The 14971-nt window shown below is 41.8% G+C and overlaps 1 protein-coding gene across 1 annotated transcript; it reads left to right on the forward strand.

Annotated features, from left to right (window-relative positions):
• Positions 1 to 6495: 6495 nt before the first annotated feature.
• On the forward strand, positions 6496 to 14232 carry zpld1a (zona pellucida-like domain containing 1a; the record flags this gene model as incomplete). The annotated part of the gene is made up of 10 exons (XM_084474185.1): positions 6496 to 6601; positions 7145 to 7365; positions 8273 to 8454; positions 8850 to 8922; positions 9474 to 9571; positions 11248 to 11328; positions 11683 to 11854; positions 12255 to 12360; positions 13155 to 13184; positions 14057 to 14232. 10 exons carry the CDS (start codon positions 6496 to 6498, stop codon positions 14230 to 14232), a joined length of 1245 nt encoding a protein of 414 aa, XP_084330311.1.
• Positions 14233 to 14971: the final 739 nt, after the last annotated feature.

Genomic DNA, 14971 nt, shown 5'->3' on the forward strand with positions numbered 1-14971 from the left:
TACATCCTAAGTGTGTTTTTGCCCCCATCTATCTATTCTCAGTCTCAGGGGAATAGAGAATGCAATACGCCCTTAAGCGACTTATTAAAAGTAATTTGCTGAACTGATTGTAATTCCCAATGTAAACTATTGAAACAGGTGTGTGTAGCTGAATCTTGCCTTGCCAAAATAAAGTGTGAATAGAGCAAAACACTGAAGCAATATGACTTGATTATTTTCCAAATGACATGTTTGGTTAAACAATGGTTAAGTCAACACAATAAACACAATCCCATCAATGACAGGCTGTTGCCTGTTTGCTTCAGGAGCCCCGGGTTTCAATTACCAGCTTGTCAGAAGTGAGGAAACACGTTCTCTTTAATCAAACCCAGAAAATATTAATATACCAACAATGTTGGTGCCTGAAGTCAAGGTCAGCAACAGTTCAGCAATCTGTAATAATTTTCAATTTTAAGGATATTAGAGTTCTGAAGGTACTAAGATAAGAACGTTTTATTAACCTTTTTAATTCAACCATCATGTGTGGGTTATGCATTTACAATGTAGTATATTACATTCAATTGTATTACATTGTTGTCTCTAGTCAGACAAACATCCCTGAATTATGTTTTCCCATTTCATTCAACTGTTGTCTAAACAGACACAGACAAACAGACAAAAAGAAAGTAATACATGTAGATAAGATTCAAATCCCATTCGAGAGAACTAATGAAGGCCTTCAGTATCCATGAATTTAAAACCCATTTAACCAGCCGTGGAAACTCACAAAGGATTCTCAAAATAAAACAACAAATGAATAACACTTTTGTAGTCGTGTTTTCCACAGTAAAAGTTTACTCCTTCAGTATTCTACAGAAGAATCTACCAGGGTCAGTCTTCTTTTTTTGGCAAAAGCAAGAATGGTATATATACAGTATAACATCAGTTACCTAAATAATAAATGACCACACAACGACCCTCCTATGCAGGCCTATCCCTGGTTTTCATTGACCCACAATGACCTACTGTATACTTATTGACCTGCACACTAAGGATCATAACATAAATAAGAGCTTTGTTCAAATGACACCACCAGTTGTGAACGTACGCTGTCTTTGCGGATCGACTGTCACCTTTTCTCTCTTCTTCTTACAAGCAGCTGAGAACGAAGATGGGGGTGATTCACACAGGCGGGCTCCGAGCTGATGTAGACCTCATCACGCAGCATGATATAGAAAGCGATACAGTAAGCGATGAATGTCACGATGGAACGAAAAAGATCAACACTTTCCATTCGGACACGAGGTTTCCTTGGTGGAATATAATACATCCTATTGGGTAGAATGCGTTTATCACGTATATAATGGGCCCCTGTCCTCTGGGAGCACCGGCTTATACACAGATACTCTCAGAGGGACTCCACGAAAGGATGCAAAGAATCGGGAACCTTGTGTTATTTGTGCCAAGTGATGACATTTCACCAAACAAAAGCCCAGAGACGTGCCCTTTCATGTCTTCAAAGACGCAAAGCCGTTTGTGTGCCATTCAAAGATCCAAAAGATGGCCCTGCCTGACGGCATCCAGTCTAGATTGATTTCAGCCAGGATAAAAGACGCTCAGAGCGTGTTTTAGGGCTAGAAAGTGTTCAGCAAGACTCTGGAGTCACATCGTAGCTTGAGGCATAATGTGATTTGTTGTTTTTTTCTGACCTTATCCGTGGATATCAGTTCCCACATATGGGACAACATATCATGCAATGCTTGATCTGATAAGATGTTTGCACTGTGTTTACATTCCCTTTGTCAAGGTGTGAGGAACTCGAAGGGCTGTTTCATACTGTTAATCTAACTTGATACACACAGCCTCATGAGATATGCAGCAAAGGGAAGAGATGGAGTAGAGATACAAAATAGGTATAAGACTGTTCACAAAGCTACTTTGCCAAAACTCAATGAATAGTGTGTAAGAAAATAATGTTAACAAACATTAGAGGTACGAATACAGTGAAAACACCTGTCACATCAAGTCAAGTACATTTATTCGTCTCCCTTGGGAGAAATTTGGTTAAGAGACAGGGTACTGCTGCATAGACAAACATGGAACATACAGACACAACAATCCATAAAGATAGTAAAACATCCAACATAGAAATAAAGTACATGGTAACTGGTAACCAGATAGGGACCAGAGTGCAAGAAGATCTGAGCTGTGCAATCTGCCCTACCTACTAGTCAAAAGTACAGTGCTAGTACACATGTAAAGTGTAGTGCACTATAAAGTGCTGGTGCATATTAGAGTGCTAGTACATATTAAAAATGCTGGTACAGATTAGGTTAAAAGTACAGTTCTATTACACATTTAAAGTGTAGTACACAATAAAGTGCTGGTGCATATTAAAGTGCAAATACATATTAAAAGTGCTGGTGCATATTAAAGTGCTGGTACATATTACAGTGCTGGGGCTTCTTAAAGTGCTTCATAGCACATTTATAAGCTCATACAATACACAGAACCTCCCTATATTTGCTCATTAATGAGCTTGACTGACAATGGGACAATGGAATGTTTGCACCGGTTGTGTTTACATAAGGAGACCCTGTACCTTCTCCCTGAGGGCATTCGTTGTTCAAAACATGGGAACTGTCGTTTAGAATGTGTGGTCAAGTGATGACCTATTATAGTCCTATTATAAATGTCAATATGTTATTTAGATAGTAACAATATACTAATATCAAACTACAGTGACAGCTTTTTTTCTTGCTGCTATGTTGCATTGGCATGTTTCTACAGTAGCCCAGAACGGACAAACGGCTCTAGAGATATCAAGTGTTTATGGTTTGATAGACCCATTATTATATATTATTATAATTATTATTAATGATCATTCATCTCAATGGCAGTCGGTGCTAAAAGCCAATCTTTACTTGCACTGCGGTATGTGAATATGTTAAGATGCGTGGAGCTTTGCCTTACCACACTTATAGTATAATATATATATCATATATATAATAGTATATTAAGCCACAGTGTGTATTTCATATACAACATCACTCATTGTAAAACTCCTACACAGCGATGCTACTAAAAAAGTATCATAAATGGGTAGTATCCATGGGGATAACACGCCCCCTCCTTCCTAGTACCCTTAGCCAAAAACCATAAAACCGTGATATCTCTAGAGCTGCTTGTCCGTTCTGGGCTACAGTAACAACAGCTACTATAAAACATGGCTGTGCAACATAGTGGCCCCCATGGAAGAGGACCGGCTCCCCATGTAGATATAAAGAGCTTGTTCTCAGGGAATGAAAAACATTACCTGAGGCTTTCTTAATTTCTCATTTCATGGGGTTTTAAACTAATTAAAACATTATTTTGGATAATATATAACATTTATAACAAGTCAGTTTTGCTTAATTTCACTAAATTATATTACAATTATTACTTTAACTAATTATAGGAGGATAGGGAAGTAAAATAACCAAAACATAAACACTATACTTCAGTCAGGAGGAGTGAATTACACAAAATCTCTAAACACATGTTTCTGGGGAAAATTCTAAATTGGAATTTATGAGTAAAACAAATATGAAGTCCCTCATAATAACAGGAAATCGTGGGAGACTCACAACTTTACTTAACTACAGCAGTTCAGCAGGTGAGTACTCAGATATGTTCCGCCCCTGCATTTCAGAGAACACTGTATTCCCTGATCAAAGACAGAAATATCAGGTGCAGTCTATTGTAGCCTGTGGGGGAAAATCAACAATAGCTGTTGATTTCATACTCAGCCTTTCCCACACCTGAAAAAAACAACCATTGCACAACACAAGTACTGTGGGGAAGACGATGTCACCTGTTTTAACCAACAATAATCCCATCCTAATTTCCTTATCTCCTCAGGCCATGCATTACGATAGCAGTGATGTAATCACTCCTGTTACATGTTACATGTTACCGATGATTTACATGATGATTTATACATAGATACATAGATACATGCCAGGTATTCTACATGTGTATGTACTCCACATTCAAAGACCAGGGTTCAACAGTGCTGACGCTCCCTTGAATATATAATTTGATAAAAGGGGTTTTTAGACCATCATTTGTGAATTTGTTGTCTGTGTAAAATGCTCTCAAACTGATAAGAGCCACCATCAACCCAGCCATTAGCCCTATAGAAGGATGCCATTCTAGGAAAGACGAATGAATGGATGAATCACTGGCGTAATTGAGGTCCTTGGGTAGCTACTTTAGATAGCAATCAGCCTGTGAGGAAATTTGCTCTGAGCAATTTGCTCTGAGCCTTCTCCGGACTGTGATCGTAATACACCTCAGATTAGAGATCCCTAAAAATATGAAATTGCCGTCTCCGGCAGATCCTAAGTTAAATATCGCTGCGGGACAGTTCAAAATGTCTTGAGACATTCGACTGCGACTCATTTGCAGTACGGTTCCCTGCTAAGACTTTCAACTTGTTGGCCATGCATCAGGCACGTTGTATGTGGGATCACATTTATGGACCGATGGAAACTACACTGCAACTACTCATCTGGATAGTTTAATGTAACGCTTAGATTATATTATTGAGATTGTGCCAAAAAACTGACAAAAAGAATGTGGACTTATTTAAAAATGCGGAAAGGTAAGTGACGATTATAGACTTATTTTCTTTGCCCTGACCACTGTAACTTGAATTACTTTAAGAAATAACAAATGCTGCCTCAGCACTTTTGCAGCAGACAAAAGATACATGTTGGGGTGATAACATTGATTTCTGAACCGACAGTTTGAATCATTATATTTACACACACCATTATTGTGAAATCCCAAAGGGTTTGCGTTATATGTTTCAAAGTCCAACTCTGAACAGTTGCAATTGATGACAAAGAAAAAAACAAGTGAGCCCTTTGTATTGACCATGTTGACCTACATCCAGGAGGTTTGGACTGAGCCCTCGCTGCTGGGGTCTATCTCATGTTCCAGACCCAGCAGGCCGACCCCGTTTGCCCTCAGACAGGTTTCTACCGGCTGCTCCTCGAGGCATAACCCCCACAAGGCTGGACTTCCTATCGCTACATGTGGGTTTCGGAGGACACTTGAACTCTTGGACCCTTACAGATCCCTTTGATACGCTCGCCTCTGTTTCTTATGTCTTCTGGCTTATCCTCTTGCTGGGATTCTCTCGGGATGTGGGGGTCAGGGGGAGCTGTGGTTGTCAGTGGGGGTGGGTCGGCAGGTGTGAGGGGGTTCAGCGGCGAAGTCTAGCCGGGTCTGCTGCTGCGTTGACTGAGGAACGCCGGACACAAAGTGGGGGGGGGGGGGGGGGGGGTGGAAAAGAAGGGGACACCACAGGGTTGTGTCCTACGGCACAGAGTGGCCTGGGCGATTATGGGCTTTGCACCCGCAACCCTTCCTCCCCCCAAAACTCCTATCGAAGGGAGGGGACGGTGCGTGGGGGGAGTGTGTGGGGAGGGGAGGGGGTGGGGGGGGGGGGGGGGGGAGTCCGCTCAGTCAGCAAGCCAGGAGCCACTGAAGCGATGAAAAGATAATTCTGCCCGCTACTCCCCACTCTCCCCCTGTGCTCGCAGCCACTGGACCTCATACGGCGTTAAACCATTTGTGAGCGGTGGACAGGGGCAGATTGGGCCAAGAAGGATATGAGTGGGAAACTTCAAAAAGCTGCTCATGTTTCCCTGCCGCCGTGAAAGGGATTTGTATAAACACAATTCAACCTGTCGGCGGCCCTTCCCATGAGCGCCCAACAATCCAAAGCCCCCCACCCAAGACCCCCCCCCCCCCCCTCCACCGATACCCCCACCACCAACCTCTTTTTTTTTCTGGTTGGCATGTTGAAATAATGAACCTCTTATGTGTGGGGATCCCTCTTTTTTTTTATCAACCCCCCCCCCCCCCCCCCCCTCCCACTGCCCGCCCCCCCCTCACCTGATCCTCAGTGCCGTTTTCTAGTCGTCGGCCGGGCATGCTGGCCGTGCCATTCGACCACCTGTGGCAGTCCCAGACATATGGAGAACCGCTAACCGGGGAAGGCTTCAGGGTGAGTAGCGCGGGGCGGAGACGGGGAACGGGGAGCGAGGACGGCACTTGCCCAAGGCCAGTGTCTCTCGCCCACCTTCATTGTTCCAGATGAGGCTAGGCACGATGCAATGCAGATATTTGTGATCAGATAAATGCAGTTTATGACGAGGATGAGGATGAGTGGCGCTGGTGGTGGCGATGGTGTGGTGGAGTTGTTTCCTTCACAGGGAATAACTTTTATTATGTTAGCTCGTGCTTTGGTTTATATGTCGTGTTTGTATAGGTGGATGATATGTGAAGTAGAGCAACCTTTTATCTCTCTTTTGGTGTTTACTGGGAAAGTTGAATAAAAGTTGTTTTCCGATTACTGAAGTTGAAAGTTGAACTTCAATGTCGTTAATTGTATAGACGGACATTCACCTCCTCTGTGTTCAACTTCTAAACAGCTTGTGTGCTTGTTGTCTTCCAGGTGCTGAAATGGAGCAAATATTGTTGATTCTATTACTGTTTATCAAGGCCTTGTCAGTTGGAAGTCAGTTCAATGGATACAACTGTGATGCCAACTTCCACAGTCGCTTTCCTGGTAAGAAATACCTATCTTAAGAAGGAGCCATGATAAATAACAATTTAAATAGCTTCATATGTAAGCTCCATATACTACTACCTATCTTAATAATTTGATTATTTGACTAGATTTCTTTTTTTGCCTTCATTGTAAGTTGCTTTTCATAAAAGTTTAATCTTTATAACACTATTAAATTAAATTATTCAACAATAGATCATGTCTAAGCATTCATCATATTTCCATTTCATAAATATGATGAGTCTTTGACATGACATTTTAATGGAGTGTATTTTCCACAGTTTGAGACATTATATATCCTATTAATCACCATTACCAATATCTGTCCAAACTACTCCACATTTGCTTATTGAAGTTAACATTCATAATGAAGAACATATATTACAAAGAAAAGGGCAACTTTTGGGTCTGATGCCAGTTTTTGTGTGCCTGTGTGTGCGTGTGTGCGTGTGTGTGTGTGTGTGTGTGTGTGTGTGTGTGTGTGTGTGTGTGTGTGTGTGTGTGTGTGTGTGTGTGTGTGTGTGCGTGGGGGGCGTCCGGCAGCTGAGAGGGACATCAGTGTGTACTGCGGGGTACAGACCATCACGCTCAAGATCAACTTCTGCCCCGTCCTCTTCTCCGGCTACACCGACACGGACCTGGCCCTCAATGGTCGCCACGGTGACGCCCACTGCCGCGGCTTCATCAACAACAACACCTTCCCCACCGTAGTGCTCTTTAGCATCAGCCTGGCAACGCTGGAGGCCTGCGGCAACGCCCTGGTGGTAGGGAGAGAAAGGCCATGGTTCTTGTCGTCATAGAAACAGCATTGTAGTAGTTCAGCTCTAAAGGGTGGGTTCCAATACTAATAGAGACAAAATGGGTGACGGTATTTTAAACGTTTTCCTAAAATCCCTTAAAGGGATTTTTCCATTTATAAAAGATCAAGATTCGCTTAAAAGGTCTTCAGGGACTTTTGCAGCACTGCAACATCAGACAGAATAATGATAGGCATATAATAATGATAATGGGATTTGCACCCGCAATAATGATAAGAAATAGGCCAATTCCATGTGGCCTATTTCATCCATATAATGGATTAAATCTGAAATTCAAAGTACTATGTTCATATTAAGAAGTTGCACGGTGTTGCTTTGCTACTTCAATACCGATGGTCAATACTAGGTCAGTTCCTTACCCTAATTTACACAGATTTTTGTTAAAAAATGTTCTACGGTTCACACAAAACCTTGAATCGGGTGTTTAATCCAAAAATAAGCAAATAATATAATAATAACAAATCCTGAATATGATAAAAATTGGCCCGTTATACCTATCCTTTTTTGAAGCAGCACTGAGGCTACAAAAATGACATATATTGTTGAATGAATGGAACCGGTGGCCTGTTAGGGTGGCCCCTACTTACTACCTGAAAGCCTTTTATTTCCCAGGACAGAGTGTGTTTGATTGCATTAGCTCTTTGTTCCCTCCTGCTCCTATCATTTACAGTCATGAGTCAGGCAGGGCATCAGAGGCCAGACAGGGAGAGACGGGGGATTGGGGATTCGCACCATGGCACATCGCATTAGTATTCCAGAATGGTACGATGCAATCCCCCTGCAGTCCTTGCAGAGGTGGTGGGGGGGGGGCACATCATTGAAAAGCTGAGTGTGTCATCTGGCTTCACCACAGGTCTCCACAGGTCAGGGGCCCAACGCCTATGGGAACCTTTCGCTGGTGCAGATCGGCAACATCTCTGGGTACATTGACACGCCGGACCCCCCCACCATCGTCAGTTACCTGCCCGGCTTGCTCTACAAGTTCAGCTGCAGCTACCCCCTAGAGTACCTGGTCAACAACACTCAGCTGGCCTCGTGAGTTACACAAACACAAACAACACGTTGCGTGTTTCAACTCAAATTCTCAATGTTACGTTTTGCCTTTAGGAAAAAGGTATGCAAACAATTGTATGCGCGCTACAAATGTTTAACTCAAGATAATTAGAGATGAAACACCTGGGCCAATGAAAACTGGATTGCTATAGATCAATGTTTACTGGCAAATTGGTTTACTGGCAGACAATTGATTCATGACTTATGGCCTGAAAACTCTGTATTTTCTTTTGTTTTTGTTTGTTTTTTCCCCCCCGGTTTTATTCAAATCCACTTTCAGCAAAAACTGAGACCGAAATTTCCTTCATGTTCCTTCTTCAGGTGTTCCAGCTCTCAGTTGTCTCAGCTCAACAAAGCTCTGCTCTTGTGTTACAAAGGTCAGCCGCAGCGATCTCCGTGAAGGAAAGCAACGGTACCTTCATCAGCACCTTGAACCTGATGCTGTACAACGTAAGTCCCCACACCACACTGATGGTAAACTGTGAATGCTTAGTTGGCAAAAATGAAGGTATTCAAACATCTGTGGCTGGTTTACTGTAGGTTTGGACCTAATTGTCGGTTGTTTATATAATATTCTGTTATTGTCAGGGTTTGAATTAAAATTCATTGCTGTATAAATAAAATGCCATGTATATAGGTCGGTTGAGGCATTTGACGTTTTATACAAAGGATCCGCAATCCATTTGTATACTTTCTAAAGCGGAGGACAAATTGCCTCTAATCCCTTAATGGCCGCAGTTTTATCCTGAATCATCCTGTATTCAGAGCTAACTGTAACCTCATTGGTCCGCTTGAGTCCATTCAACTGGTGGCCCGTGAACAAGACTCAATGGCGACTAGATAATCTATGTTGATGGAGTAGATATGCAGCGATTTATCGTTGCACAGTGACAGGGCGGAAATTGGAAAAGGAGAGGGAGAGAAAGCGAGAGAGAGAGGGTAAAACTACAGGTCTAATCATTACAGCTGAATGAACCTTTACTGTTGTGGTCTTTCTGTAGGACTCGACGTACGTTCAGCAGCTGTCCATCCCAATGGCGGGACTCACACTGAAGACACGTGTGTTTGCAGCTGTGAGAGCCTCTAACCTCGACAGAAGGTATTTCACTAACACTGGTATACACTTTCCCACTTAATACAACAAAACAATACAATACAGAGTTCAGAATAGGGTTCAATCTATTCTCACTAATGGCAGAAGACCTCAAATTTGGGTGAATGGAGCGTAACACTTTCCTTGTCTTAATATTTGTTTTCGACCAATCATGTCGCAGGAGGCAGGGGTCTCTAAGGGCGTAATTTAGTAACAGTTAATTCATTAACAGTAGTAAACTGTAAGGAAAATGTCTACGGTTTCAAATCAACACTGTGTCGACAGGCCACTATAGTAATACATTGATAAGAATTCCTGCTGAAAGCTCCATCTACTCGCAAATTTTTTTTGGTAGTTTTCTTTGGTACAATATCTCCGTAACAACACAGGTATCAACTCCGCCCCTTGCAGTTTTGGTTTCAGGCTCAGGGTCTGTGCCGTATCCCCCCAGAAGTTCCGCTTTAACATAGTAGGACTGCTTGATGAAAGATTAGGTCAGACGCTATCCTTTAATTATCATAATCATTTATTTATATTTTTATCATTTTGTTTGCAAATTAGTTTGAACAATATTAAATATTTGCACAGAATATTAGTATTGGCAGTCTCAGTCAATAAAATATCAGTTTCCAATGTATTTGCCCTGGAAAACCCCTTACATGGAGCCCCAGTTGGGATCGACTCCCCCATCCTTACCCTTTTATAAAGACATCAAGAGTATAGGGCTTTCTCTGCAGTATCCCTGGCCCCACAAAACCACTGTCAAATCAGTTTTCTTAAAACTCTAAGCGGCAACCCCAAGGAATGTGTCTTTTATCTCTAATTATGATATATTTTAAATCCAACATATCATAAAAATAATAATGAACTTTCTTTATACATCGCATTTCAATAATCCAAGGTGCTTTAGAGTTATAAGGAGCACATATTACTCATTCCAGTCACACAATATCTGGTCATAACATAGCTAGTTAACCACTCCCTATCGTGTGCGTGCTTCACACTGGGTAAAATAATATGAAGTGGTAAGCCAACCCAATGGACTACCACACAATAGAATAATGATGACCTACTTTAAGGACATCCTCATTTCTTATTACGTGTAAAACAAACCCTCATTCATTGTGTCAAATGGGTTGATCTAAATATAGCCTGATGAGAAACGAATGAACTGTGATGAAGGAGCTTGGAGCTATTAACGCAAACACTGGTTGCTAGGTGTGTTAATGGGGTGTCTGATTTTGTCCACCTGAGAACTGCACTAGGTTCTAAAGTTTCATTATTTTTGACGGCCACTAATGAAATAGCTTTTTTCATTACTACAAAGTAATGAAAAGTTACTTTTGTTACTTTTCTTATTCGTGTCACATGTTCTCTGGCTAAGGAAATGTAAGATGTAGTAAGTAAAAGTAAGTAAAAGTAAGTAAAGTAACATAAGCATCATACAAACAAATATATCTTAAAGTGGTTATTAGTCTGACTCTTTTTATGACTTTGAGTCCTAGTCTCCACATTTTTCTCAATAATTGGCCAAATGACAATAGTTGTTTTTTTTCGGGTGGCTTCAAGAAGGGTTAAAAGTGTTTTTTTTTAACCTGGTTACCTGTCCTGCTCATGACGTGACTCAGGTCCAGACCTTGTGGCTGACATGTGGCTGTTGTGTGGCCCTTCCTCCCCAATAGATGGAACGTCCTGATGGACTACTGTTACACCACTCCGTCTGGGAACCCCAACGACGATCTGCGCTACGACCTCTTCTTCAGGTAACGGAAAAAACAAACGCGTACAATTAACTCATCTCCAAGAATGATGGAAACAGCCAGCCAGCGAAATAAACATTCAAACCTTCTCATTCTATTCAACCCTATTCATTATCTTCCAGAAACTTGAAATTCTTGTCTGCAGGGTCCAACATTAACACCAGCCAATGTCTGATAGGTTTAAACATTTGGCAGGTAAAAATATTCAGGGTTACATTGCTTGAAAGAGTTTAAGTAAATTTTGGACCCTGTGTGTCGGGTTCTGTTACTTATTTGCAAGAAGTTGCAAGTGACTAGTGACCAGTGACAGCTAATTTATTTTTCTGTCTCCTTCCTCCTTTCTTTCTCTCACCTCAGCTGTGATAAGGACCCCCAGACCACAGTGTTTGAGAATGGGAAAAGCCAAATGGGACGCTTTGCCTTCGAGGTGTTCCGCTTTGTCAAGCACAAGAACCAGAAGATGTCCACCGTCTTCCTGCACTGCGTCACCAAGCTGTGCCGATCCGACGACTGCCCAATGCTAATGCCGGTGAGGCTAACGACCTCAGGGATTTCAGGCTTAAAGTGTAAAGGGCTTATATGGCTAACCATGAGTGTCAAGAAAGCAATCACGTTTCTGAATATGATGAATACAACATTTGACAGGCAGACTATTAAAGCAGTCTAAAAATAAGTTTCTTGAAGATACTCTGAAATAAAATATGGAAAGCTGGATACCTGCTCATGCCCTTCCTAAGAGCGTTTACCTCATTTTAATTTTGTTGTATTTAAATGTATACTTAAAAATACATGTGTTTTGAATGAGTTACATATTGGTCTTCTGTATCAGACACATATATATATATATATATATATATATATATATCCGACACACAACATTATATTCTGAAATGACCTTGCAAATCATTCTACCCCAACTCTTTTCTCAGATTTGTGGAAGCAGAAGAAAGAGGGACCTCCTAGATGGGAAGGAGAGCCTTCCCTCAGCCTCTGGAAACGCTGTGATTACAGCCGGACCAATCATCACCCGCAGTGGTACTATAGAACATGTACCTTTGCCAAAAAAAACATATACCTATAGACCAACTTCTACAAAGAAATCGAAATTCATTCCTCAGTTGTCTTGAGAAAAAAAAACATTTAGCCAAGTATCCAAATATTAACACACATTAAAAGGTTCAGAGTGTAAAATTGAGGTGGCCACTTGCAGTTTGGAACCAAATTAATCCCCCCCCCCCCCCCCCCCCCCCAACACATACCCAACCCTCCCGTTCCAATGACTACAGTGGCCTGTACTGTGTAAGGTGCCAGTAGGCCTCCATAATGTGTCAAGGGATGAGGTTCTTTGATAGATTCATGAATTGTTTTTAGTTATTTATAAAGAATGTATATGTAAAACTATAGGTCATTGCGTACAGGTACGGGTTATTTTACGTTAAATGTGAATGTGTGAAAATGAAATAATTACAAATCATTAAACTAAATTTTTTGTATGGTGAAAATTGGACATTCGTATCATACCAAGGTCGTTTTTTAGCTGCTTTTTCGCAGGAGCATGAAACACAAATGAATATTGAATCATTTCTCAACTGATGTTGAAAACTGTCGAGTAAAGCAATGTAAAAGTTTGGAGCATTGTCTAAGAAAGCAATTTTTCAGGTGTCTGAGATAGCCGACTGTAACCGCTTGTCCCCTGACAGCCCGTGGGCGTGGTGGGGACTCCTGCACTTTGCGTTATATAATCCGCTGGTCCTTGGCCCGCATCGGATAACAAACCAGTAACTAAGTGTCTGTGTTTATCTTTCAATGGTTTTTTCTTTGTTTTTCAGATGAAACGCCCACCAACAACTCACAACTGGGTAAGCCATTCGTTTGAGAGAACCTTTTACCATATTAATCAATAAGTTATAGTACAAAGGGGTTAAAATTCTAGTAAGTTACAAATATATGAATTACTACGCGTCATCCAAAGTGAATGACACAGATTTTCTGTTCACATACGTGTCATTAATGAGGTAGGGGTGAGGCCAACTTGCTCAGTGATGGCCTACAGGTAGAGTCCAGAGACATCGGGGTTTGAACCCAGAAGCTTTTGGCTATGAGTGGTGAGACGCAAGCCACTATACTATCCTGTGCCCCTGTGCTCTCTGACCGATTACAAACAAATAGCTAGTGTAGAACATAAAACACTATGCTGACATTGATAGACGGGCATCAATATTTACATGACGTTATACTAAAGGTACGCTGCCCTGGAAGATACATACAGCAAGAGGGTGAGGGCAAGGGCCAAGAAAATCAGGCAAGACGCCTCGCAGCCAAATGCTGGCCTCTTCACCCTGCAGAAGCCGGGCAGACGCCTACGCTGCCTTAAAGCTCGGACTGAGAGACTGAGGAGGAGCTTCTTTCCGCAGGCAGTTAGACTGCTTAACTCTGGTGGACTATAACCGGCACTTTCTGCACGCTTGCACAATTTTCTAGGCACTTTTATATTTATATACCATTTTTTTTTATGACCGTTTTTATAGCATCACCTCATTAAGGGACGTCTGTTTCTGAATACTACTATTGATTAACAGGCCAGGCCACTTTTTATTCCTTAATTCCACTGTATGTAAAATGTTACTTTTTACACACGTGTGACCAATAAAAACTTTGACTTTGACCTTGACCTGATGCGATGTGTGTGCTGCTGTTGTCCTCCCTCCCCCCCCCCATCTCCCCACCCCAGGCCAGCCGAACCCTCCTGCGTTCCGGATTAACGCGGTGACCAGCGCCCTCCTCTCGGGCGTGGTGATCCTCGGCGTGGTGAGCGTGTGCTTCTTCGTACTGTCGCTCACCCTCCTCAGGGGCAAGAGCGTTCCCGCCGGCATCGTGTCGGGGGCTCGAAACCCCGCCTTCAACTGAGCAAGCGCCTCCGTCGAGCCCCCGTAATCCCAACACACCGAAGCTACAGGGGTCAACCGTTCGTCCAATATGCCGTCACTCACTGCTTCATCCTGTTGTGGTTTAAAGAGTGAGTTTTTTTTTTTTTTATATTGAATTAGATACAATAATAACTGTTTAGGACTGTAGAAGACGTCCACATGTGTATCATACTGTGTACCTATTTTTGTTGTTTCACCAACACTGTGACCAATCCAACTGTTTTTTCTGCATGGGTATAAGCACTGTACAGGTTTACCTAACTTAAGTCAATACCTCAGCTCAACAGCTTTCACTTGCAGGGTATCGGATCTTTATTTTCTTATTATACGTAGAGACTGGTGTAACTAACATAACCATAACAAAGGGGCCACACAACGGAAGGACATTACAGTAGGTGTATACAGTTTCTCCCTAGATGGTTTGATAACGCATGATGAATAAAGTGCCTGGATTTCACGTGACGGAAAATGGAAATACGTATGTGCTTGAGGTGCTTCTTTAGAGTGAACTTTTTAAACCATATTAATATAATGATTAAAATGAGTCTTTAATTTATTTCTTGAACAATTATTAGGAAGTTATTGTGATGATTAATCTATTAATACAAAAATGTTGTAGCTCAATTTTAGCTTGAGACAATTGTACAACGTGCCGATGAACTACCTTAGTCAAGTTCCAAGTGTAGACCAATGACACTCTTCTATATCTGTTTTATACA

This window comes from Micromesistius poutassou (genome assembly GCF_964030765.1).
Source record: "Micromesistius poutassou genome assembly, chromosome: 10".
NCBI lineage: Eukaryota > Metazoa > Chordata > Actinopteri > Gadiformes > Gadidae > Micromesistius > Micromesistius poutassou.